Here is a 26,487-nt window from a genome sequence, read left to right on the forward strand (position 1 = left end):
GTAATTAACTTGGCAGTGATACCTAGAATGGATTAGAGGTAAGACCAAAGGCCAGTTATTCAGAAGGTGACTGCCATGGTGTGTGTGGCATCAGGAATGTGTGGAACTGTGTGACCCAAGAGGAGGAGTAGGTGTCACAGAGGTAGACTGTAGACTTAGGCAGAAATGGTGTGTGTGTGTGTGTGTGTGTGTGTGTGTGTGTGTTTGGGGAGGAGAGTTTCAAGCCTCAGGACATGAACCAAAAAAAAACCCCACCACCTAAAACGAAAACTAACAGAGATTTTCATAGGATGGGAAAGAGCATGGAATTGGCAAGACTGTGGGGGTGGTCCTCGTGGTGAAGGGGAAGCAAGAAAGAGGAACAAAGATCTCGAAGTATGCTGCTATCTGTGTGTGTGCATGCTACCAATAGGGCCTTGGGTGATATTTCAGAGCCTTTTCACTTAAGGCTTAGTGCTCTACCTTGTGAGCCATAGTTCCACTTCCAGCTTTTGGGTGACTGGTTGGAGATAAAGTGTCAGGTACTTTCCTATTGAGACTGACTTTGAACTGTGATCTTTCAGATCTCAGCCTTCTGATTAGCTAGGATCACAGGTGTGACCCACTCTCACCTGACCAAAATGTGGCTTTTCTGAGCCATTACCAGTCAGAGAACTCCGTAATAAAAAGTAAAATAACCATTGCTTTAAACAAAGGCTTATGCTCCATGACTGACGGCCTGCAGAGTTAAAGGAAGGCTCCCACCTCTCCAAATATTATTGGAAAACCTTAATTAGTACTCAGGAAAGGAGTAAGAAGGAAGGAAAGAAATACAAACCCAATCAACTGTGCTTTTCAGGTTTCAAATGCTTTGCCTATTGAGGTAATTTACACTTTAGTAACAATGATTGACAGCCAAGGAAGGTATCTAACTCTCTTTTAGTTTTCCCTTGGGGAAAGTGCTTGGTCCCAATTGTTTTAAATTGCAGAAATAGTAATTGTCTTAGACAGGAGAAATGTTTCTTTCCTGGGGGTGGAGTAGGCTGGGATCTGGGATCTTTCTTATTAGGGAACAAAGAATCTATCTTAATTGATTAAGGTCAGCTGGGTTATTTTGTTTCTTTCCTTTAAGCAGATCTATCTAGGGTTAAAGGGCAATAGTAATAGCCAGTTGAATACCTAGGATAACTAACTTAACACCAAAAAACACTAGCAACTAACTTCCAGTTGATACTTAAAAAGGAAGCCAGGGGTTACTTTGTAGCTACTTATATCCCCAAACAGAATTACTACTGCTAATATTTAATGTAAAAGTATATTTTAAATAGTCTAAAATATATGCATGGCAGTAGATGTATTTGAGATACTCTTCTAGAGAAATTTGTTTAGTAGACTGTGCACTTGGAAATTCTTGGAAAACCTAGGTGTGGGAACAGTTAGGTCAGCTGTGTCAAACACATTACCAACGGGCTAATCAATGGTAAGTGATGGCTTTCTCTGTGATAGATAGGGAAAAGTCACACATCCGGTGTGGGGCTGAGAAGACCATCACAGCATTGTACATAGACACCAACAGCAGCCAAGGATCCTTGCAGGGCCTGGATTAGTAAATCATCAGAATTGCTCACATCTCATTTACATCATCCCAAAGAATGGACCATGAGCTTACTGATTCATATACTGTGCAAAGCCATGGTGAAGAGCTCTGTGAATCAATTCAAGATTAGTAAAATAACTGTAACCATGTGTAAAATTTGACATGTGTAGGCTTTTCCCCCTCTCTTCTCCCCACCTTTTTGGTGAGTGTTAGTACCGGAGCTCAAACTCAGGGCCTGGACGCTTGTCCTTGAGCCTTTTGACTCAAGGTTAATACTGTATCACTTGAATGCTCCACTTTCACTTTTCTGAATGGTTAATTGGAGATACAATTCTCATGCACTTTCTTGCCTGAGCTGGCTTCTAATTAGATCCTCAGATCTCAGGCTCCTGAGTAACTATGAGCCACCAGCTCCTTTATTTATTTTAAAGCATGAGAAGTTAGCAAAAGCACCTCGCACCCCAATTCTCCCCCCATCTCCTTAAATACATATTTATGCCACCTTCTGGTATGTAATAATATTTTTATTGTCAATTTATTTTAGCTTTCTGAAAGGAAAATGCAGGTGTATGTTAAAAATGAACTGATTTCCCTAAGTCTTTGCAAGCAAAAGGTAATAGATTGACTACAGACGCATAGAATTGAGGCTACCACCATCTGAGTATTTTTCAACTACCTAATTGATAATGGCTTTTCATGGTGGGGTTTGGAGTGAAGGGTACACAGATGTATTTCTCAGCTTGCTTCATGTTTCTTGAAACCGGTGTATTTCAACAAAGAGGAGTTTACAGAATGAGCATTGCCTACAGTGATGTGACATCTTAAAGAGTCTTTCTTTACATGAATTTTATAATACTGACATTGTTACTACCTCTCCAGTGTTACCTCTCTCACACAAATGAGATAGCACATTTAATAGCAAAAGTACCAAATGGGCATCCAGAGCCAAGCCTGAGTTACTATATAGTGTGGCTTACTTCCTCCAGCTTCAACAGTCATCCACCAGAAACAAAGTTTATACTTCAGTCTTAAGTACTCTGGTTTATAGATCCTTGGAGGAGGAAAACAGAAAGAAATGAGGGGGGGGGTGTAGGGGAAGAGAAAGAGAGAGAGGGGGGAGGGAGGGAGGGGAGAGGGGGAGAGAGAGAGAGAAATAGAGAGAGAGAGAGAGAGAGAGAGAGAGAAAGAGAGAGAGAGAGCCACAGAGAGACAGAGACAGAGACAGACAGAGAGACAGAGACAGAGACAGACACAGAGACACAGAGACAGACACAAAGAGATAGAGATGAAGCTTAAAGCTTAAAAGCTACCCAGGGCAAATGATTCTACTCTCATCAAATTTGTTTCAGACATCTAGACACAATGCAACCAAGGCTAGGAATGCTTAGACAGAAATACATTGGTATAACTTTCACACCACACCTTATCATGAAGGAGAAAGTGCCACATCCTTGTGTCTCCTCTCCCATTCTCCTCTTTCTTTGGGGTGTCAGCTGGATCCTCTTATTTTTAGGTAAATGTACCCTGAGCTTTGGGAAGGGTCCAGCAGGGAGCTACCTGCAACATCTCCCCCCTCTCCCTTTCTGCCTCCTGGATAACCAGATTTGCCTCTTTCCAACCTGGCTGCTGATTGGGGGGCGGGGGCCGGGACAAGAAAGTCCTATTCCAGAAAGAAAGAGAAGGCGACAGTGGGAGACATACAGACGGACACACAGCAAGACTCAAAAGTAGACATCCAGTCGTCTTCACCGATTTTCATTTGTATCCCTTGAGGCGTGGGGGGGGGGGCGGGGAAGGGAGGACGGGGACTCTGGTGGCGCACCTCCTCCTCCCCCTCCCCCTCGCTTTTCCCCCACCTCCCCAAATTGGCAGCCAGTGTGCGCATCTCTCCCGGCCTGGGGTCTGGAGGGAGGGGAGGATGGGGAGGGTGGGGGTCGGCGAGAGAAGCTCTCGCTAGCGCTGCCTGTGGCCGGCCACAGTCTCCTGTCTTCCCGTGCGGGGCGCACGGGCGCACACACGCGTCCACCCCGACACCGCGCGCTCCCTCGCGCCCTCGCCCGCCCGCCCGCTCTCGCTCCCTCGCTCCCTCTCCTCTCTCCCTCCAGCTCTCGTCTCTCTCCTTCTCCTTTTTTTTTTTTTTTTTTTTTGGTACCATAGAGTTGCTCTGAAAACAGAAGATAGAGGGAGTCTCGGAGCTCGCCATCTCCAGCGATCTCTACATTGGGAAAAAAAACATGGAGTCAGCTCCGGCAGCCCCCGACCCCGCCGCCAGCGAGCCGGGCAGCAGTGGCACCGACCCGGCCGCCGGTTCCAGGGAGACCCCGCTGAACCCCGAATCCGCCCGCAAGAGCGAGCCACCCGGTCCGGTACGCAGACAGAGCTATTCCAGCACCAGCAGAGGTAGGAGGCTGGGAGAGAGAGAGATAGAGAGCGCGAGCGAGCGAGCGAGCGAGGAAAAGCGCGAGCGAACGAGCGAGAGCGAGGGAGCCGGGGTTGGGGAGGGGTGGCGGGGGCCGTGCGCTAAACTGGGGGCGGCCGGGGGCGCGAGGGTCCCGCGGGCTCGCGCGCGCGGACCTCGCCAGCGGCGCCCCGAGCTCGGAGCACCCCCATCCCCTCCCCCTCCGCCCCCCAGAAATATTGCAAACTTTTGCAGCCCGTTCCAGGCTCGCCGGAGAAGGGGGCGGCGGGAGGGCGGGCGGCCCGCGGACTCCCAAGCCCGAGCTTTGATTTTTTTTTCCCCTGCAAAAGATTGGAGGGAAAGCCAGCCGCGTTGCCTAAATGAAATTCGCTCCACCTCCCACCCCACCCCCAAAATACAGAGTACTGGGGAAGTGGGGCCCCCCCGGAAAGAAACTTTTAAAGCGGCAGTGTCTTTTATTTAAAGGGCGGGGGGAAGGAAAGGAGAAAAAAAGAACCGTCTGTGTATGTCTCCCCTTCACCTCTTTTTACCTTTTTCTCCTCTGACAGTCTTGTCCCGGGCTGCTGTCAGAGTCCGGGAGTGTTGTTTTCCGTCCCCCTGCAGAGCTTAGGGGTGGGTGTAGGGGTGCTAGGAGGCGCGAGCGATCTAGGGGAGCCCCGGGAGCTGGAAATGGGGGTGTGCTCCGAGGTCTAGGCTGGACGACGTGTGGGTAGTCTCCCGAGCTGGGCGCTGGGGTTGGGGTTTGGAGGGCAGGCGGGGAGAAGCGGGGTGCGGGCGCTCGAGGTGCACGGCCAAGTTGTCTGGCGCGCGCGGCCGGGGGAGGTGCGCACGGTGTCAGGCCCGGGTTCGGAGCCCCGCGGCAGGGCTGGGGGGCGTGCGCGCCGCGGAGGGCGGTGGTGGGGATGTGGGGGTCCTCCACGCCGAGCCGAGGCGGCCGCCACCGAAACAAACACGCAGGAGGGGAAAATTCAAACTTATTTGTGCTCCGGGAAATCCTCCTTTCTCTGTGGTTCCCTGCATTTCTGCCAGAAACCAGGCGCTGCCAGGTCCCAAGTTCACGGCTGTCCAGAGAGTGCAAACCATTTGTTTTATTTATTTATTTTCCGCTCCTTTCCCGGGTGATTTGCGCACTTCATTTTTGGGGTTTGGAGTGGGAAGGGACGGGAGAGGGGTTCGTCTCTGGTTCCCCTCCTGGCTCTTGCTAAAGTAGGCTGTGCCGAAGCGCTCACTTTCACCCCGTTTTCTCTTAAAGGTGTCGAGTTGGCCGTAGCGTTTCTTTCTTTTTCTTTTTTCATCCCCGGAGGTGGAGGATTATTTATTTGCATGCGCCCGAAGTTTGCGAAGAACGGGGGGAAGTTACAGCTTTAATTACTGTTGTAAATAAGGTATAAATCACGCCCTGTCACTCCCGAGGCAGTGGGGCTCCCGCCAGCTGCCCCGCAGGGCGGGGACGTGAGTTGGGCACTGGCCTAGGGGCATCCCCCTCCTCTCTCTGGTCACCGGACTCGTGGGGGCGACTCGGGGAGGGTGGGGACGGGCGGAGGAGGACCCCGGGACCCTTTCCCGGCTCTCCCGGGGTTGTGGTTGGAGGTAGGAATATGGCTGATCGCGTACTGGCTGTTTTACAGTATTCCTCCCCCTCCTGTCCCACCTTAGCCACACCCCCTGTCCGGGCGCTTTCCCATTCACGGAATTCGAGTACAGTAAAAGCCATCGGGGATGACACGGGCGGAAAAACACAAACAAACATTTAAAAAATTAAAAGGCGATTTCCGAAGTGACCACGCTGAACCGCGGGAGAAAGGGAGGTGGGTGGGGGTGGGGGTGGGGGGTGGAGACATGGAGAATGTGCGGAAGAAAGAGAAACGAGGGAGGCTAATGAGAGCTGAGCCCCCCCCCCGACCCCAGCCCCCACTCCCCAACCTGCTTCTCAGCTTGGTGAGTTTGTGTGCAGAGAGCTTCGGTACTGCAAAAGAGTATATTTAGATCCTGAGACGGTGGATTTGGAATGCGAGCGGGTTATGTAACAGGGTTAATCAGAAACACTGGAGAAAATCCCCTTCATGTGTTTGAGGCTTTTTTCTCTCTTTCTCTTTTCCTTAAAGAAGGAATTCATAGTATATCTGAAGCCTCACAGATTTCTGATTTGGGACTGTTAACCCTTCCCCTCCTCCCTCACCGCCCGCCCCGCCCCCTCTGTTGTATTAGCATCTTCAGGTGTGATTCCATCCAGAAGGTGTTCTTCTTGCAAAAGATCAGGGTGGCAGGCTGCAGAACCGACTTAGCAAATCCGTAACTTGCTGCTTTTGCAAATTATATAACTGGCTAGGGCATTCAGTACCACCAGCTCGTATCTCTGCCCCCCCCCAATCTCTTCAGGCTCAGCAAACCAAACAAAAAGGGGGGGATGGATAAAGTTTGAGTAAAATGTATTTGCACAGCTAACCTGGGGACCTGTATCTCCTAGCCTTCTGGAAGGTGCCCCCCCATCCTTTAAAAAATGAAATAAAATGAAAAAGTAAAAACCCTGTCCATTTCTCTTCCAAGATTTAATAGCAGGGGGAGGGTAAGGCCCAAAGACTCCACAACGTGCATCCTGCATGCAGGCACTAGGTTATATAACAGTCTGAATGGAAAAAGGAAGGTCAGACATGAAGGCATCCTTTAGCTAACACAGCAGTAGTAATAGCTTCCAGAAATGATGTGCATTTGCACACTTTGTAATCCCAGATGTAGCTTTTGCTTTTCATGGTGTATCCATCTTGGTGTGTGTGTGTGTGTGTGTGTGTGTGTTTGTGTGTGTGTGTGTATGTGTGTATGTGTGTGTGTGTGTGTGTGTGTGTGTGTGTAAGAGACCTAGGGAGAGCCAGAATATGTGTAAAGCATTCCTGGTAGTTGAGAGTGATGGGGGGTGGTAGAGAAAAAGAGAGAGGGGGGGGAGAGAGAGAAAGAGAGAGAGAGAGAGAGAGAGAGAGAGAGAGAGAGAGAGAGAGAGAGAGAGAGAGAGAGAGAGAGAGAGAGAGAGAGAAATGTTTGGGTTTCAGATGATGTAATGGAGTTGGCAGAATATATGCAAGTCGGCTCCCAGAGTGTAAGCACTAAGAAAATTGGAGCTGGCATCCAGTATTAATGTTGCATAAATTACAATATCGGAAAGAAATTAACCTACACACTAGGTGATTATGCTTCTTAAATACTTAAAACAGAAAGGCACACGACTCCAGGAAAAGAAAAGCAAACATCATCATCTTTGTAATTAGCATTTTCAGCCTAAAAGAGGGTCGAGTGGAGTCTTGGGCCCTGGGTGAAACAAGAAACTTTTTCACGTGGGAGGTACCCTCCTGAAAGGCCATTTCAGAGTTAGCACTGTTCAGCTATTGAAGACAAAGGTTTGAAATCCCCAGAGATGGTGGTCTAAGAGTTTTGTGACATTGAGGTGACCTCATGAGTCATCACCTAAGTAGACTTTATGCCATTGCTGAATTCCTATTTCTGGGGAATCCAAGTAAGATTGGACTGGATACCTTTAGTATCAGGCTTCCAAAAACTGAAAAGAAGATCTTCTCATTTGAAAACACAACTGCCTTCACCCAGCCTCAGGGAATGCTAGCAGTTTTAATGAAACTTGAACATTTTTCTAGGTGGTATTTATTGATAAAGTCAGGCATACTTCAGCTTCAGCGAAGCAACATTGGGAGGAAGAAGGGGGGAAAATCCAAAATATCCAGCACAGTGAGGGTTGGGATGTAGTACTTGCCTAGCAAAGGCAACGTCCTAGGTTCAATCCCCAGTACCAGAAAAAAGAGAAATGAAAACATGTAGTTAATTAAAAAAAAAAAACCAAAAACCAAAAACACATAGTAAGTATATTTTAGGGGGGCAATCCTAGGGCTTGAACTCTGGGCCTGGTTTCTGTTCCTGAGCTTCTTTGGCTCAAGAGCTTGAGCCCCAGTGCCACTCTGCCTTTTCTGAGTAGTTTTATTAGAGATATGCTTCTCACAAACTTTACTGCCCGGGCTGGCTTCAAAACTTGATCCCCAGATCACAGCCTCCTGAGCACCTAAGATTACAGGTATGAGCTACCAGTGTCTGGCTTGAATATTTAATAAGGCTTTCAGAGTTTCAAGGAGTCCTGTGACATAGCTATTGTTAAAACAAAACAAGCACTTTTTTTTAAAACAAAGCCGGAAACTTAATATTTTCCTTCAATAAATCCAAGCTCATCAGGCTGGGTACCTCTTCATGACTTTGCTATGTTGCTGTTGAATAGCTGAAGGGTTTTCAGGGCAGGCTAACCCAAGGGAAAAAATTAAAATCCAAAGATGGGGTTAACACTGAAAAACTCAATTGAGTTGAGATGGAACCTTCTAGAAGCCCAGTTCATATTGATTTAAAAATCAGTTAATCATGCCTGTAGTTTTATTTGTAGTCCTGAGGACTTTGAGAAATCACATAATTCCTTGACTTTGAAAGCGAGGACTCTTCTCCTCTCTGGCCTTCAGGCTCTGCTGATTCACATTCTAGAAGGTTCTCTTATTTAACAACTTAGCACCTTCTCTAGAGATGGGTTCTCTTGTGAACTTTTCTGGCATCAACCCTAGCTGTCTGCAGTGACTAAATGATGCCCTATAGTTTGAAAACTCTGCTAGCTGGGAGAAAAATCCTTTGCCAGAGGAATGAAATGATTATTTTTTTCAAACTAAAGGGACTTTAATTTTTCTGGTAAATTGCTCATAAAAATACTTATAATTATACCGTTTAAAATGTAATAGAATAATTTTTAGAAAATGTGTTTTGCAATAGTTATAACCTTTTCTGTTGCTTTCCTTCCCCCACCTTACTTCTTAAAAAGAATTGAATTATTAATCTAGAATTCTAGTCCTGAATTACTAAACCATTTATAGAAGATTCTTCTTCTGTTAGTCACCTGCTGGAATTTTCCACAACCTATTGGCTTGGTGAGGAGATCTTGGCTTTAGATAGTGTCTACTTCTGACAGGTGAATTGTGAATGGAGACTCTTTGTGGAAACCTTCTCATGATAAGATCCTTGCACTTGAGTGTTCAAGGCAGCAGAAGTGGGGGAACATAGTACCCACTTTTGATTTCACAGTGGACTCCTATTGCTCAGGGTTAGTTCTGATGGGTGGAATGGAGCAAAAGCCATGATCCCCCTCCCTTCACCTCTGGCCTCAAAGGTAACTGTCTCTCCAGTCAGAGGCACTGTCTCTCCAGTCAGAGGCACTTTCTCTCCAGTCTCTCACATTTGCACTTAGGAACCTGTGGCATGATTTTGGTAGGACAGATACAGACAGAATGGGATATCAATGGAATTCTGTTCAAAAAACAAGAACTCTTAAAGCGTGTGCTGCTTTCCATTTTGGAAAATATTCTTTGTTCCCCTCCAGCTTCCTAGTTCACCCGCTGCATTGTTTCTTCTGTGTCTGAAGAAGCAAACTATGTAATGCTATTGCAGGTGTCTGACGGAAGAGATCTAATATGATGATGACATGCATATCCCTGGAAGGGACATGCCTACCAGGAGCCAATGTACCTGACTTTGAGATAGATAGCATGCATGCTGATATTCCAGACCCATTCATCCCAGATTTTACTCATTCTTTCAGAGCTGAGATAGACATTTTGAGAGGCCCTTGGGTATTAAGAATGAGCACTAACCTAGAATATAGAGAATATTTCTGATTATGAAGATTGTCTTCCTTAGTTAGAATTTAGGGTCTACTGCTCCTTCCCTTCCTTTCTCCCTCTTCTCCTCCCTTCCTGCCCTCCTTCATTTCCCCATTTCCCTCTCTAGTTCTTTCTTTTCCTCTCCCCATCCTTCCCTTCCTCTCTCCCTTTTCTGCTCACCTATCACTTCATGTATTTAGTTTCTGTATCTAATTCTTAATAGAAATGTCACTTGGAACTGAGCGATTGATTTTTTTTTCTCCCATCACTTACGATGTAGGGTAAACAAAATAAAATCGCACCATTCTTCATTTTCCCAAAAGAAAAGAGATAATCGGTGCTCACCTGTTGATCGAAAAATCCCATGGTTTTTCTCTAAGGGTAGCAAGGCCTTTCTGATGAATTGACTTTGCTGGCTCAGAATAGATTAACCAGAAATACTTTTTTTTTTATTTTCCCATGACGATGTCCTTGAAATTTGCTATCCCCTTTTCTATCCTACAAAGAACATTGAAAATATAATTGAATTTTTTTGAGGTCTAAGAATCCTGTAGTGCCACAGGGTCACTGTTGGAAATATGAATTCTTCTTGTATGTTACAGAACCGAAAATGGAGACTGTGTCAGAGTCTAGACTAAATCTGTCTTGGAAATTGTGGAGATTTTTTTTCTTTTCTTTCTGTTAAGTCCTCAGAATATGTTTTATTATTTGCCTCTCTTTGCTTTTGAAATTATAAGTAGCGAATTCGAAATTCATTGAGTCATTGCTCATTAATGAAACGTTTTACTTTATAGAAAAATTTCAGCCCACACCGAGTGTTTTTTAATGCTTTATCTGGAGCTACAGAAGTTACCAGATCATTCTCAAATATTCAGAAAGGGTATTCTACTTATGCCTTTGCCATCTAACATAATTCAGTTTTCCCCAATGTAATGTTAATAAAACCTCCAGCTATTTTTGCCTCTTATGTAAGTTGAAGGAGTGTCATTAGAACTCACAGATTAAGAAAAGTTAGGAAGCTCTAGAATTAGAAGGAAGAATTTTAGGAATGTCAGGAAAGAATAGTTAGATTTTCCCAAAAGGTAGTCTTTCTAAGCCAAGGCTCAGGTTCTTTGGCTTTACCATTAGGGGCTGGTTCCCTAGCCCCTCTCACCTGCAGTGATACTGATCCTGCTATGTTCTTGTCAGATGTCACGAAATTGGGAATTCATCTTGGAAATCTTGGTGGTCTTTTGTGACAGGCAAATAATAATAATATAATAATGATGATGATATTGTATTGCTTTTAGAATGAAGAAAGCAAAAAGTTTGACTATAGAAATGGTTAGAAAGGCTGGGTGTGGTAACTACTCATGCGACTGAGATCTGAGGATCGTGGTTCAGAGCCAGCCCAGGCACTGAAGAACATGAGACTCATCTCTAGTTAACCACTAGAAAACTGGAAGTGGCGCTATGGCTCAAGGGTAGGGTGGTAGCCTTGAACTGAAGAGCTCAGGCCCAGGCCCAGAGTTCAAGCCCCATGGATGACCCCCCCCCAAAAAAACAAAACATTAGAAAAGAATTGAGCATGGGGTGACATGTATGAGCCATGGCTCACAATTCAGGCAGGCTGGCTGTCTTACTCTGGGCGCCGACATACTTATATGTAAAAGAATTCCAGGTAACCATCCTCTTTAGTTAGCAGAAGAATGTTTTGTTTTTCCTTTAGAGATTTATATGGCTTTCACTGACATTTCATTATTAGAGAATTTCTTCCTATATTGCATGCTGAGATACTGTGATTTCCTGGGGGTACTGTGGTAGGCTATAGCTTCCTCCTCCTTACACTTCATAAAAAACCTCAGGCCATCCCAGGAACAGTTATTATTACTATTGTTATTTTGCCATTTTTCCTAAAACTCTTGGTTGAGAATGAAAAGGAAACATTGTGATGATACAAAGAATATTGTTTTTTTTAACACTACAAGGAGTTTATTTTTTAGCTCTTACATAAACTTTATTCTAAGAGCCAACAGGTATAAATACCAATAGCCTCCAGTCACCTCAGACTGGACTCTTATTCTTTCTTACATGTACCATCAAACTCATAATAAAAAATGAGTCTCAATTGCAAAAGAGGATTTACTGTTTGGTGTGTTGGCATATTGACTGTGCACTGTTGTAAAGTTTTGTGAAGCCATTAATTAAGAAGTTTCTGTGTCCATGCACAGATCATGATAGGAGCCTTCTGGGGAGGGGGATAACTGGAAGGGTGCCCCTTGTTTTTTTGGATCTCAAGTCAGAGATAGAGGCAGTGTACTGTTAAAAATATCTAGCTTACTTTGGGGGAGGATTGGGCTGAATACTGATGGGGTTTATGAAATATAAATGTCATGAAGTTGCTGTATGTAAGTGGTGGGCGTGAAAGAAGTATGAAGAAATAAAATTGTGTATAAATGACACTCTGAAACTGGATGGCATTACACACGTGACGTGCCAGAATGAGTGATGCTTGGGTCTGTGCTTTACAGGGGAAAGAGAAACAGTTTTGAAACCCACATATCAAATGAGATATGGGACTAAAAATTAGGAAATATAAATTTTTTTTTTGTGGGTCATGGTGCTGGAACTGGGCCTGGGTGCTGTCTCTGAGCTCTTCAGTTCAAGGCTACTACTCTACCCCTGGGTCTGGGCATTGTCCCTGAGCTCTTCAGCTCAAGGCTACCACTTTACCCCCACTTCCCATTTTCTAGAGGTTAATTGGAGATAAGAGTCTCAGGTCCTTTTGTGCCCACGCTGACTTTGAATCTTGATCCTCAGATCCCAGCCTTCTGAGTAGGATTACAGGCATGAGCCACCACACAAGGCTTATTTGACTTTTTTTGTGAGTAAGGAATGTTATAAAGGATCAACAAGCAAAAAATAGTGATGAAATATGACTTTGACATTTGAATATATAACGAGAAATGTTTTTCACCATCTTAAGCACTCATTGTGCTGCTAGGTGGAGAATTGCAGTCAAATGAAAAGCATACATAGAGCTGGGCATTGGTGTCTCATGCCTGCAGTCTTAGCTGCTCAAGAGTTCTGAGGATTGTGGTTCAGATCAACAAAGGCAAAAATGTCTGTGAGACTCATATTATCTCCAGATAACCACAAAAACAAAAAAACAGAAGTAGAGCTGTGGCTTAAGTGGTAGATAAAGCACTAGTCTTGAGTAAAAAACAGACAAACAAACAAAAATCATAAACAGCATCCAGCCCCAAATTCAGGCCTCAAAAAACATAAAATTTAAATTAAAAAAATTTAAATGCCTATATATGCATTTTATGTTGGACGAGAGAATTTGTTTCCTGGACTATAAATGTATGTACACAGATGCCAAAGCAAGCAATACATAATGTATTTTTTTTCCTGTCTTGTCCTGATGAATTGACAGACAGCCTACTGTAGGTTTCTTTCCCAAAGGTGACACAGATATTTCTAGGCAAATATTTCTCTCCGAAGTGCGAAGAAGGAAGGAAGAACCACATGCTGCTGTGTGTTTCACTGGGTGAAACGTATTTTATTTTGTTTATTTTTTTTGGGGGGGGTGGTAATGTATGTGGAGATGAGCAACGCCTGTTAAAAGTTGGGAAGTATGGGTTAGGAATAAATGTAGGGATTGTCCAGAGGGAAAAGAAATGGCTCTGTAAAAGAAAATGAAATTAGCATCCAACAAGGGCAATGAAAAGAGGAAAGTTGACAGTGAAAAAAGTTAGGACACACTTGTGGAGAATGCCAATTGACAAAGGCAGGTAAGGGAATACTTGGAAAAAATCAGCAAGAATGGTTCTGAAGGACATTATGCTCAGTCATCCTGCTGTCCAGTGTGTTTAGGGGATTGGCAGATAGGATCATTGACGCTTCTAATTAGTGTTACACAAACAGAAAGAAATGGACAGCTATGTACGAAAGGTAGGCAGAAGTGAATCTTAGTGGTTGTGCTCTTCCAGAATCGAGGAAGCTTGTATCATTCTATGTCCTCGAACCCACTGCTGGGGAAGGAGTGAGGGATAAATGGATATTCAATCTCCAATCAGAGGGCACTGGTTATATTTAGTAAACCTAAACCTACTTCAGTAAACTGCATTGCTTTTCATTCACACTTGCCAATTAGTTACAAAGTGATTGGCCACTAAGTGATTGACGTGTAGGCGTGTATTCCCAGGAGCATTGGTATGACAGGACCATTCTTTTAGAAAGGACAAGGGCACCAGGGCGGGTGAGTTGCTGACTATAACTCAATTGCCCAGGTAATGAAGCACTGGGAAAGCATAGGCAAATGAAATAATGTGATCAACCAAGCTAATTCCAGTCCATGAATCAGCGACCTGATGATGACAGATGTGAAATTATGCTAAAGTTGTATTTTTTTTTACCATTTCTGGTACATAAACAGCCATTGTGGATGAGTGTGGGAGGGGTTCATGTGCATGTGTGCGCACACACACTTGCATACACATGTACATGCAGGCACACATACTAGGAGAGAGAACCCCAGTAGTTTGTACCGTCTAAGATATTAGCACAGAAGTTGTTAAAAAAAATAACAGTGAAGGATCTGCATTAGGCATAAGGTAATTGTTTCTCTTGCTGTTCCTGGTCCTATTGTATTGAAATGTTGAAACCAAATGGAGCCCAGTATCTAGCCCCGCCTGCCTTTCCTCTCTCCTGAGTAGCTGGGATTACATATGTGCATCACCACATCCAGTCCAGCACCTCCTTCAAATTTTAACAGACACTCACAGAAGTCTAATGATGCATCCAAGATCATGTTTTCAGTAAGTGTGACACAAACCAGGTTTTCTTCTTACTCATCTAGTGTTCCTTCTGCTTGTGTGCTGTGCCAGGATCTTCAGAAATTGCAAATGCCATGAGATAAAATTTCTGCCTTTCAGTGTATTCAGATGTGTAGGTTTATTAGCCTAGCATTAGGTACTAGAGTTGGATAAAAGTAAGTGTGAGTTATTTTAGCTATGCATCAGTAGTGGAATTGTCAGTCATTGTTAGCTTTTAATCCCACTGAGCGGTTTTTATTAATAAGTAGGAAGCAGCCAGTGAACTGGGGCTATGTCAGTAAGAATTGTTCTTCATTGGCATTCTGAAAGTGTCATAAGAATAGTGGCTAGAAGTTTAGTGTCTATGTACTGTTGAGTAGAAAGCAAAATGCAGACTGTAGAGTTGAGTTGCTTATACTTGGTGCTGGCTTGACCAGGACTCAGCCAGGGGCACCCAGCAAGCCGTGTCTGTCCTCAGCTGGCTGCTTTGCACAAGGCAGAGGCTGAGGCCTCTTCCAAGGTTGCCCAATGGCAAGTCTTCGCATAGAATATTACAACGACATTAGAAGTCTTTCTGCATTCAAGTGGTGCATATTTCAGTGTCACTTACCATCTGGTTCCTTTAACCAGACACTTCAAGTGATGGTCTTTCTAAATGGGATTGAACTTGGTCTTTTTGATGTCTATCACTTTTGAGTAACCTTACCTTTGCTCTTCACCTATTCCCCTATCTTGTATAATCAATTCTTAAGTCTTCATTCTAAATTCTGCCATTCAATGTAGCTCCAGATAATGACCCTTGTTCTCCACCCCACCAATAAGTGCCCAAGACCTGGGCCTTGATCATTCAACAAATATGAATCTTTCCCCTCTGTCAGTTCCCTATGCCTTGACTTCTGGTTTCTTTCTCAGGGTTGTAAGCTGATCTCCTCACAAGAACAAACCACAGTTCAGCACTTGTGGATCACTCCTGTAATCCTAGGGAGGCTGAGGGTTGAGGTTTAAAGCCAGCTGGGGCAGGAAAGTCCATGAGACTGTTATCCCCAATGAACTAGCAAAAAGCTGGAGATGAAGCTATGGCTCAAGTAATATGAGTTTCAATCTTGAATGAAAAGCTCAGAGACACCACACAGGCCCTGATTTCATGACCCAGCACCTGGCACAAATAAATAGCAACAAAATAAAAGAGATCATACCTGTCAGTCCTGGGGCTTGAACTCAGGGGCTGAGTGCTGTCCCTGAGCTTTTTCACTCTACCACTAGCTAGCACTCTACCACTTGAGCCACAGTTCCACTTCAGGCTTTTGATGACGAATTGGAGATAGGAATCTTTGGGACTGTCCTGCTCAGGCTGGCTTTGAAACTATGATCTGCAGAACTCGGTCTCCTGAGTAGCTAGGATTACAGGCATGAGCCTACCATGCCTGGCTTCGTTCTACTTCTGAAACTTGCTCTAGCGTCCATCTCTCATCATCTACCAGGAAAGGATAGATTACTTAAAGTTTAGCCTGAAAAACTACTTGTTGAAATTTCCTAATGTTCCCCCATACCCTCGAGCCTAAGTCTGTCTACTTCTGCGCACCCCTCACTCCTACTGTGCCTGTGGGCCCAACTGGGTTCCCTACTCTTATTGCTACTGGAACCACAGTAGCTTCCTCCTTCTTTTCCCATCATGCTCTGGTGATCTCTCTTGCTTCATTTCTCAGCTTCAGCACTTCATCCTCCTTCACCCTCCCTTACTGTTTACTCACTTTCTCCTTCCTGCCAAAATAAACTTAAAAAAAATTGTTGGAGGAGCCTGTCTGCAAGGGTTCCATTCAACTTGTTCTACGTTAATGCTCCTCTATGGTGACCTGCTGTGGAGACTTTCACTTGTAATGTAATCTAATAATTTACATGCACTTTGCAAGTAATTCTCTCTCAGACATACAACCTGTTTTCAATTGCTCTGCCGTTACAGCATTTGAGCTGATGAGAGAGCAGTGTGAGAAAGAGGAGTTATTGGTACTACAGTGGTATTGGGTAAATGCAGGAAAATAATGTTAGCCCAAGGGGAAGGGATGCTGATGGATTATAATATCTTTTCTTAGAGAATCAATTAAGCTCGCTAAAGGTCTTTTATTGATCATGCTTGTAATTGCACTAGGCTAGGTCAAAGTATCGAAGAGTTAGAGGTATAGCCTGCTAGAGAATGTTCACCCAAGTGCAGAATCCTGTATTTCTAGGATGCTATGGAAATGCTTTGTTTTGATATATGGCATTGACTTTTACAGAATTAATTGGCACCATGATTAGGTGGTTTTATTTCTTTACTCACACACGTCGGAAGCTGGTTCTAATAGGCAGGAGTAATGAAAGCAGAATAATGCTGTAATAATAGTGTTATTGTGAAGTGAATTACACCATTAAACATCTATTTTATCTGATTTGTATTGTGGTAGAGTAGCACACACACACACACACACACACACACACGTATGCATGCAGAGACTTTAGTAAACATCCTCCAGGGAATAAAAGAAGCCCTAATCATACAATATTGAACAAGGAGAAAATACAGTGAAAAAAATAGAGTGCATGTGTGTGCACATGTGCAGGCACATGGACATGTGTGCATATATCAAGGAGGCAGATGGAGAAGACGATAGCGTGCACTCTATGAAGACACTTGGCTGTATCACCTCTGCATTTATTAAACCAGCCTGAATGAATGGATAGTCATTAAGGGCAGGTCAAATAAGCAATAGTATCAAGAGCAGGGTTTGGAAACAAGGCTTTCCATATTTGTTTCCAATCTATTTCTGTATCTGTTTCCAGTTTGTTCACTTCCTTCCTCCTCATTACTGTGTTTGAAGACCTCTCTATCCATTCAAAGGTCCTGGAATGTCACTCATTATCTTCCAAGAAAAGAAAAGAAAAGCATTCCTGAACCAACTTTTTCCACAGCACGAAGAGAGAGGTGTATTTTTATGACTTAGGTCATAACTCAGCCGTAACGTAGACTGGTAAGTGTTCATCCAGTGTGGTGGCCAGAGGGACATGTGAATTAAAGAATTCCTTTCACTTTCCAATAGGCTTGCATGACTGTCTGTCCTCACCCGTAGGGGCTGACTTGGTTACTTTTGGGGGGAGGAACAGTTTGGCAATAGTTGCCCCCTAGTTTCCAGGCATTAAGTGGGAAGCCCAGGGAGCCCTTGAGAACTCTCCTGACCCATATGTACACTAGATCGCTGCCTGCAACTCCCCCACCCCGCAAGTCCTTGGGCCCCATGGTCAGAGGCATCTAGAAGGGGTTTTATGAGCCTTATCCCCACTTGACTTTGTTCTAGAACTTGGCTTATGGCATAGTTAATACTCTGACTTGGTGTTCTGGAATCTCAGAAAGACCTTGTATAGAGATTGAGGTTAGAAAGATAAGAATAGATTTAACATTCATATATACATGCTTGCTGTAATGATCAAAATATTGAAAGCAAACTTAACTTCATAAACAGCTGTGTGCTTTCTGTATCTGAAGTCAGCAACGTTGATTTCTAACTCCATCCACCAGCATCTAAGGAGAAGGAAGACAGAATGAATGCCTGGCATCTGGATTTAAAAAAAATATCTAGTTAGTGGAGGAATTTATGGCAGTCCTCAGTGAAAAAAATATCAATATCATTTTGTGCCTAATAAAATGTTATAATGAGAATTACCACATCCCTTTATTAATTGATCTTTCCCATTAGTAGCAAACACACTCTGGTTTTCTCTCTCATTAGTTTACAGTCCTTATTGAATTCCCATTCTGCCGCTGCTTCTGCTGGGATTTTCTTCCCACTGGGCTCAGCTCCTGGAGGGTAGGGCTGCAAGATTCCTTCAGTATTCAGCCTTATTTCACTTGGCCTTTTATCCATGCATCCAGGAATTCCCTCAGGATGGTATAGTAATGGTCCTGTTGAGAATCAATAGGTGAAAGGAGAGTCAGCTGAGAACAAACTAGAGACCAGGCAAGAGAATCTAATATTCCTGGAAAGCTTTAGCTAGTTAGGAATCACCAGATGGAGCAGAACATCTCTCCTTGCATTGGAGTTAAAAGTTTACTAGGTACTTACTAATGAACCAACCCCATAGTGAATAGAGGGCCCAAGTTTGGATCATAGGAATTGATCATGAGCTATCTTTTTTTTTTTTTTAAGAGGATTAGAGAAGGGCCTCTAATTAAGCCACTAAAAAAAAATCTGTACCTTGAGGAGAAACAATGTAGAAGACATAGGGAAAGTTCACCAAGTGCTTATTTGGCATAAGTTTTTTTTTTTTTTTTGTGGGGGGGAATTGGGGAAAAGCTCTAGGACAAATGTAAGAGGACATTCCAGACCAAAGGGCATGCTGTAAGAGAGGGTGACATGTGTCATTCATATGAACAAGAAACAGCTTGGCCTGTGAGAGGAGGAAGAGGAGGAGGGGCAGAGAAAGAGTTACAAGACATGAGGTTGGAGAGAGTAGGTAGTAGCCAAACTAAGTATTGTTTTTTTTTTTTTTTAACACAGCAAAATTTTGAGCAAGTGAAAAATAGCAGGTTTAGAGCTGGGCATGTTTACCATACCTGTAATTCCAGCAGCTTGAGAGGTAGAGGCAGGATGGTCAATTTGAAGCCAACAATGAAACCCTATCTTCAGAGCAACTTGAAACCAGAAAGGACTGGAGTTGTAGCTCCATTGCTAGAGTGCTTGCCTCATGATTGTGAAATCCTGGGTTCAATCCCCAGTTCCATTAAAAAAGAGAAAAAGGATATCAAAACTTCATTTCTTTTCAGTAGTTTACCAAAGCGTATAAACTTGGAGGCAGAGTTGAGGTGAAATCAGAGGCTCAGTTGCAGAGTTGGGGGCAGAATTTTTCACTGGGGCAGTTGTCGGGGGCAGTGAGACGTGGCCAGGAGAGAAGGCATGTCTATGTTACTAGTGGGCTGCACCTGGCTGGAAATTCAAGAGATACCATCTATTGGGCAGCTGGAAATGTGGGTTTGAGAAGAAACAGGAAACCATATGTTACATACATCAAATCAGGACTGGAACCTAAACATTCAAGGAAGGCCTAAAACTCAGGAGGATGAGCTGGAGCCACAGAGCCTAACAATAGGGGATGAGAAGCTTAGATGTTTCCAACTATGAGGTCATTTTGGAAGTGTCATTATAGAAAATCAGTCTATGGTCAAGGTGGATATGGGTGAGAAGTAGAAGGGGATGATGGATATAGTGAGAAAGAAACACAGCTTTAAAAGATAAATTGAGCTGGGTATCAGTGGCCCATGTTTGTAATCTTAGCTATTTGGATCTGAGGATCATAGTTCAAAGCTAACCCAGACAGGAAAGTCTATGATAAGACTCTATATTTCCAATTAATCAGCAAAAACAAATCAAAACAGAAGTGGAGCTGTGAGTTAACTGGTAGAGTGCTAGCTTTGAGTGAAAAAAGCTCAGGGATAGAGCCCAGGCACTGAGTTCAAGTCTCAGAACTGGCATTAAAAAACAAAAAGATGAATTGAAACCAAGTACTACTGACTTATGCCTGTAATCCTAGTTATTCAGGAGGCTGAGATTCAGAGAATCAAGGTTCAAGGCTAGCCTGGGCAGAGTAGTTCATGAGACTTCATCTCTAGTTAACCAGCAAAAATCTGGACTGGAGGCATATCAAGTAGTAGAGCACCAAGAGTGCTCAAGTCTCAGTACTGACAAAAGAGAGAGAATGAGAGAGTGAGGGGTGGGGGGAGAGAGACAGAGATAAACAGACAGACAGACAGACAGACAGACAAAGAGCACTAGAGGTCCTCATCTCCTTAAAACAAAACAAAACCTTGGATATTTGTAAACCCAGAATCAGGTTCTTATACATAGTGCTGCTTCCCGTTTTGTTTTGAGTTTTCTCTGCTTTGGTTGAGATCCTTTCCATACGTACTTAATTGATAAATGAGGAGTTGTTGTCTTTTTTTCTTTTTTCCCCCCTCTTACTACACAGCCAGCACTGATTTATCCTGTCTCTGAAGGTAATCTGCCTCCCACTTGGCAGAACGTCAAGGCTGGAGAAGTGGAATGAATGGTAGTTTTGGAGAGGTCTCTGCAATGTGCTGGGAGAAAGGCTTTGTGGGAGAGAAAGTTGAAAGAGGGTCTTGAGAAAAGGGTATGAGGCCTTGAAGGGGTTGGGCCTAGTCATGGGAAACTTGTTTACAGTTGACCAGGAATAAAAACAAGTATGTTGGCTGGCCAGGCAGCCAATAACATTGGGTATGATTTTTGTTTGTTCGTTTGAGATCTCCATCATCTTGTGTTTTTCCCCTGTGTGGTTCTTTTTTTGTGCTGGACCTGGGGCCTAAACTCAGGATTGAACTCTGTCCCTGAGTTTCTTTTGCTCAAGGACAGTACTGTTATCATTTAAACCACAGCTTCACTTTCACCCTTTTTTTTTTTTTTGTAGTTTATTGGAGATAAGAGTGGCACAGACTTTCCTTTCCCAGCTGGCTTTGAACAGTGATCCTCAGATCTCAGCTTCTTTAGTGGCTAGGATTACAGGTGTGAGCCATCAGAACCCAGCCTTGAGTGTTTTTAAAGCAACTGTCATACATGAAGTTGGTAATACTGCAGCCTAGGGAGACAATAGGAAAGTATAACGGTATAATTAGGGGAATCTACTTAGGATAGCCTGGACACTGATAGTTTGGTCTGATTTTTAACTTCAGTTTGTTTGCCAGAAAATCTGCCCTGTTGGAAAAGCCATGTCCAGGTCTTCTGAGGGGGTGTGGGGGGAACTTGAGTGCTCTATTGTTTTCAGTGAACTCTGACTAAATGTTATCCCCATCCATATTTCACTAAAGTATTAAGAATTATTTGTGTAACCTCAGTTCTATGAAGTTAGAGGCCTTCATCCAAAGCCTGATGAATGTTACTAAAGGGAAAGGCTATTTTTTTCATTGTTTTATGGTGTGTGTGTGTGTGTGTGTGTGTGTGTGTGTGTGTGTGTGTATAAAACAGGCAATATTAGGGAATAATTTCATGGGTGTTTGAGGTGTCAATGGAGTGTCTTCTAATACCTGAAAACTGAGCTGCAGGGGGAGCTTTTCTTTACAGGGGTTTGATGTTATATCTGTTGGCATTTCGGTGGGTAATGTAGGAAAGTTTGGAGTGAGGGGGGTGCTCCAGTCTTTTTAATTTAGTAGAAAGCTCTCACTCAGGCCCTGCTCAGGACTCTGGTGGCCAAACAGTCCTCTTTTGTTAAACCAGAGTTCTTTTTTTTTTTCATTTTTCTTTTGAAAGGTGCCCTTCAGGACAGCAGAGTCTTTCTTTGGGCTTTTTTTTTTTTAAATTGAACCCAGAAGAAACTTAAACAGAAATCATTATAAACCTGAGCCAAGTGCCTCCTTTGCCTAGCTAGGCAAAGCTAACCCCTCACCAGATGAAATCTAACCAACTGGTTACCTGAGAACCACATCGGGAACTTGCCAGCATGACTTCCCTTACCAGGCTGTCACTGCCAAAGCTAGTAAAAGCCAGGTTATGCAGAACAGCAGGAAGACAGTTTCAGCTCTTGGTGAAATAGGTTAAGTTGAGTTGTTTCAAAAGGGCTGGTACCAGCTTGAAAAATGCTGAAGATCTAAAAATATCCCAAAGGGAATGGGTTAGAGGGATATTTAGGTCTATAAGTGTAGTTGTCTTATAGTAGTGCAATTTAGGAAGTCATTTTTCTTCTTTGTGGTTTTCAGTAAATTCACACATCTCTATAATACACACATACACACTATTTTTTTTTTCCTACAGGAAGAGATCTCTTCCATCTCTTTCAGCTACCTTGACATACTTCTATCATTCCTGTGCTTTCCTGTTTCCTTTCACAAATTAGGTAAACTGAGTTATTTTGAGATTAGGTCATATGGAAAAGATAGTCATTTTGAAGTTGTGCAGTGTGTAGTCATTTTATTTTATTCTGTTCTCATGGGTAAGGCGTTTCAATATCCTCTTTGATTTTGAAACTGAATCTTTGGACCCCAGCCTAACATCCTCTAAGTTGAGTGTTTAGATCCAATCTAGTCGCCCACAACATAACACCATCCCTTTTGGGAATTTGCTTTCCCCTTGAAGTATCAGTTAAAGGGTCATTTAAGGTAACTGAGGTGGAATGAGGAAAGAGTGCTGGGCTTTGTCAGAGAAAAGACAGGCCAGAAAAGCCCTAATCCCTTGAGGCCATGTGGCCCTTTCTTGAATGTGAGGTCATTAGTATATTTAAATTCTGAGCTTGTACACCTACCAGTCAGCACAGCTCTCCCTTTGCTTCGCAGCTGTATAGTTTTCCTGGATTTTGAGAGGAGAGACATGTACCTCTTGGGATGAGGCCGGGGGGGAAGCAGGGGACCATTCCGGAATACAGGGCCATCTGCCCACCCTGTTCCTATGTACTCAGATGACTGAAACATGAGGCATTATTTTAAGTACAAAGTACTTTTTTTCTTTTTATTTCTATTTTGGTTAATTCAGCAGATACTTTATTAAATTTTCTATGATCACTTCTCATTGCCATGTAATTGTTATAAAAGGGGGTTTCATTGCCATATTTTCATATAAACATACAAACTCACCGCCTCCATTACTCTTTCTGTCTCTCCCTCTCCTCCTTAAACACAGCTATCAACAGGTTTCATTTTTCTATTTTCACACATGTATATAAAGTAGACACTAAAGTACATTTTAAGAAGTGAGGGCCTGGTTCTGTGACAAGGAAGTTGAGCTAAATATGTATTTCTATTTTCATTTTCACTTTATGCCAAGTCAAAAAGCATTTGGAGATAGACTGTAGACACATAAGCAAGTCCTTTCATGAGTGGTCCTCTGAAATTTTGCAGATGAGAGGTCATATATTTGGTATTTAATAGTCAAACACATAGGAATAATTAACCCCTGATTGCCTTTCCTAAGAAAGCCACTGACTTCTTTCACTCTGATAATCTATACTGAGCTGTGTGTAACTAGAAAGTCAGTATATGGTTGTCTTCATCAGCTTGGGTCGTGATCACAAAACAGCCCCATGTATCTTTTCACCATTCTGGAGACTTGGCTGATCAAGCCCAAGGTGAAGGTCTTTTTGGCTTGCAGACATATCCATCCACCTTCTCACTGCTCTTTCCCTTTATTCTGGACACAGGAAGTCCTGGAGTTTCTTCTCCTTCTTACTATGGCACTGATTCCATCCAGGGAACTCCATCCCCATGACCGTATCTACACCTATTTCTGCTTCTGATACCATCATTTTGGAGCTTAGAGCTTCAACAATTTATGTGTGTGTGTAGGGAGAAAAAGACAAACATTCAGAACATATTATTGGTCAGTTTCCAGGGGGTGGTATTTGGCTCCAGAAAGTTGTTTAAAATACTTAGCTTTAGTCCTGTTCTTGTGGCTCACACTTGTAATCCTAGCTATTTAGAAGACTGAGAGCTGAGAATCATGATTCAAAACCAAACTTACAAACTGTAAGACTCCTACCTTCATTTAGTCAGCAAAAAGCCAGAAGTAGAGCCCTGATTCAAATGGTACCGGATGACAGCCATGAGTGAAAAAGCTGAGTTTTTTAAAGCCTAGAGTTTAAGACCCAGTTACCAGCACAAAACAAAAAAAGAGAACACTCAGCTAGCTCATTTGCTTGTTTAAACAGTCGTATTTTGTTTGTATATTTTATTATCTTATTTCTCTATTGTTTGAAATCTAAGGTAGGAAAGCCCAATGTAATTAAAGCCAGAGTCTCATTAAATTAGAATACTTGATTTGTTATTATGATTATTATTGTTATTAATGCAACAGGAAGTTTCTTCATATTCTGCATAATTGGATACCATTTTAATTTTGTGGCAAATAAAGATCTATTTCACATTTCGATTAGACAGACAAGCCCCTGTGGCTAGAGCTGAATTAGGGTGTCTCCTAGTAAATGTGATGGAGCAGTGAGCCTTTTGGAGTTGATTTTAGATTCTTTTTTGTTGTTGTTGTTTTGGTGCATCATAGGGCTTGAACCCAGCCTGCGCCCTGTCCCTGAGCTTTTCAGCTCAAGGCTACAGCCCTACCCTTGAGCCAAGCCCCACTTCCTGTTTCCTAGAGGTTAGCTGGAGATAAGAGTCTGGGGTCCTTTTGTGCCCGGGCTGGCTTTGAACCTTGATCCTCAGATCTCAACCTCCTGAGTAGCTAGGATTATAGGCGTGAGCCACAGTGCCCGGCAATATCAGTTTCTTAAAAAAAGAAAAAAAGTCTCAACAGTGAATCTATAGGGTGAGGAAAGAAACTTTATTTTAGAGCTTATCAACACTGGTGGATTTCACCTAAATACAAGTAGTAAGAAAACAAGAAAATGAAATACACCAGCTCTAAGGCAATCAAAGAAAAACTTTAAGTCATGGCCTATCTAGTGTGGTTTATACTGTTGAATAAAATATTGATCTTTCAGTCAGGCACATGTTTGTAGATATGTTTTATTATCTGTATGATTAACGCTCAGGGTGTTTACATAAAGCACAGTAATGAAGAGAAACAGAAGGATTCATAAGTCATCTAACCTTGACTATTGATTATCTAAATGGCTCTGAGTGAATGGCTTTATGAGCTATCTCACCTTTGTGCTCCCTACCCAGGATGGAAATGCCCTGAGCTACAGCTTCCTGACAAGTGTATCTTCTTACAACCCCCAAGGTCCAGCTTACAAAATCAGAAAAGATAATGCTTTCTTTTACCCTTTCTAGCTTTAAAACAGTTATTACGAAGGAATCATTTGTATGCTATTGAACTCATTTATCCAATTTACTAGAGGTGGATGGTTGATACCTGTAATGCTAGCTACTTAGGAAGCTGAGATCTGAGGATGAAAGTCCAGAACCAGCCAAGATAAGGCAAATCCACAAGATTCATCTACAGTTAACTAGCAAAGAACATGAAGTGGAGGTTTAGCACAAGTGGTAGAGTAGTACCTCTCTTCAGTGGAAAAAGCCAAATGAGAGTGTGAGGCTCTGAGTTTAAGCTCCAGTTACACAGCACAATTTAATCATTTTTAGTAGTAAATAAACCTATGGAGTTGAACAACCACCACAATGATCTGTTTGGATATGCCTATCAGTCCCCCAAATGAAAGGCAGCCACATTTCCCTTGTGTGGGCATTTCATTTAAAAGTGATGGTATAAAATATAATCTTTTGTGCTTGTCTTCTTTCACTTTCATGTTTTGAGGATTCATTTGTAATATAGTCTACATCTAAGTTTTCTAGATTTTTTTAAATAAATGTTTATGTAGTCTTTACTGTTGAACCTCTCTAAATCTTAAAACTTTCTGATTTTTTGGATTTTTTTTTGTGGAATCTGCACCTCTTTATTACCAAGCAACATTCTCCTAACTGGATATACCACATTTTGTTAACCCTTTCAGTGGAGGATGTGTCTCCTTCTTCCTGTCCCATTCTATGGTACTCCTATCTCAGTGCATTCTCCTCTCAAAAGAATGCAAAGATCTCTCTTAGAGCAGTACAAGATCTTTATTTACTTTTTTCTTGCAGAAAATGGTTGGAGTTGTATTTTAAACTACTTCAAACCTTCCATCTGAGTTGGCTGGGTCATTGAGAATGAAATTAAGTGGTTGGGCAATTAAAACAACAACAACAATGTCATTTGAAATATGATGTAAAAATCAATGTTAATAAATTCTTTAATAAAAAATTTTACAAATGAAAACAACAACAACAAAACAACTCCAAGTAGATGTGGAAGCATTTTCTGTGGCTGTCTTGCCTCTCCAGGATAATTGATAATGATGTGGATGTAACTCAGTGGTGAAGCATTTGTCTAGGTTAGAAAAACCCTGAGGTTCAATCCTCAGTACCATAAAATAAAGAGAAAGCAACAGACTATACAATTCTGATTGTAATTTTGGTGTTCGAGTTATGTCATTCACTAAGGCAGGAAACCCTGTGTTTCTATCTGGAAAGCTCTTAGCTAATGAAGGCAACAATTC

General features: G+C 42.8%; 1 protein-coding gene across 1 annotated transcript in view; it reads left to right on the forward strand.

Annotated features, from left to right (window-relative positions):
- The first annotated feature begins 3,737 nt into the window (after positions 1-3,737).
- LOC150046394 (nuclear receptor ROR-alpha-like) overlaps positions 3,738-26,487 on the forward strand; it is a 96,417-nt gene continuing 73,667 nt past the window's right edge. Inside the window, exon 1 of the mRNA XM_090358266.1 lies at positions 3,738-3,976. Coding sequence (XP_090214392.1) covers positions 3,811-3,976 — 166 coding nt within the window. The 5' untranslated portion in view covers positions 3,738-3,810. The remainder of the gene's footprint in view (positions 3,977-26,487) is intronic.

The sequence above is a fragment of the Megascapheus bottae genome, chromosome 25 (genome assembly GCF_031878675.1).
Source record: "Megascapheus bottae isolate mThoBot1 chromosome 25, mThoBot2.hap1, whole genome shotgun sequence".
Lineage (NCBI taxonomy): Eukaryota > Metazoa > Chordata > Mammalia > Rodentia > Geomyidae > Megascapheus > Megascapheus bottae.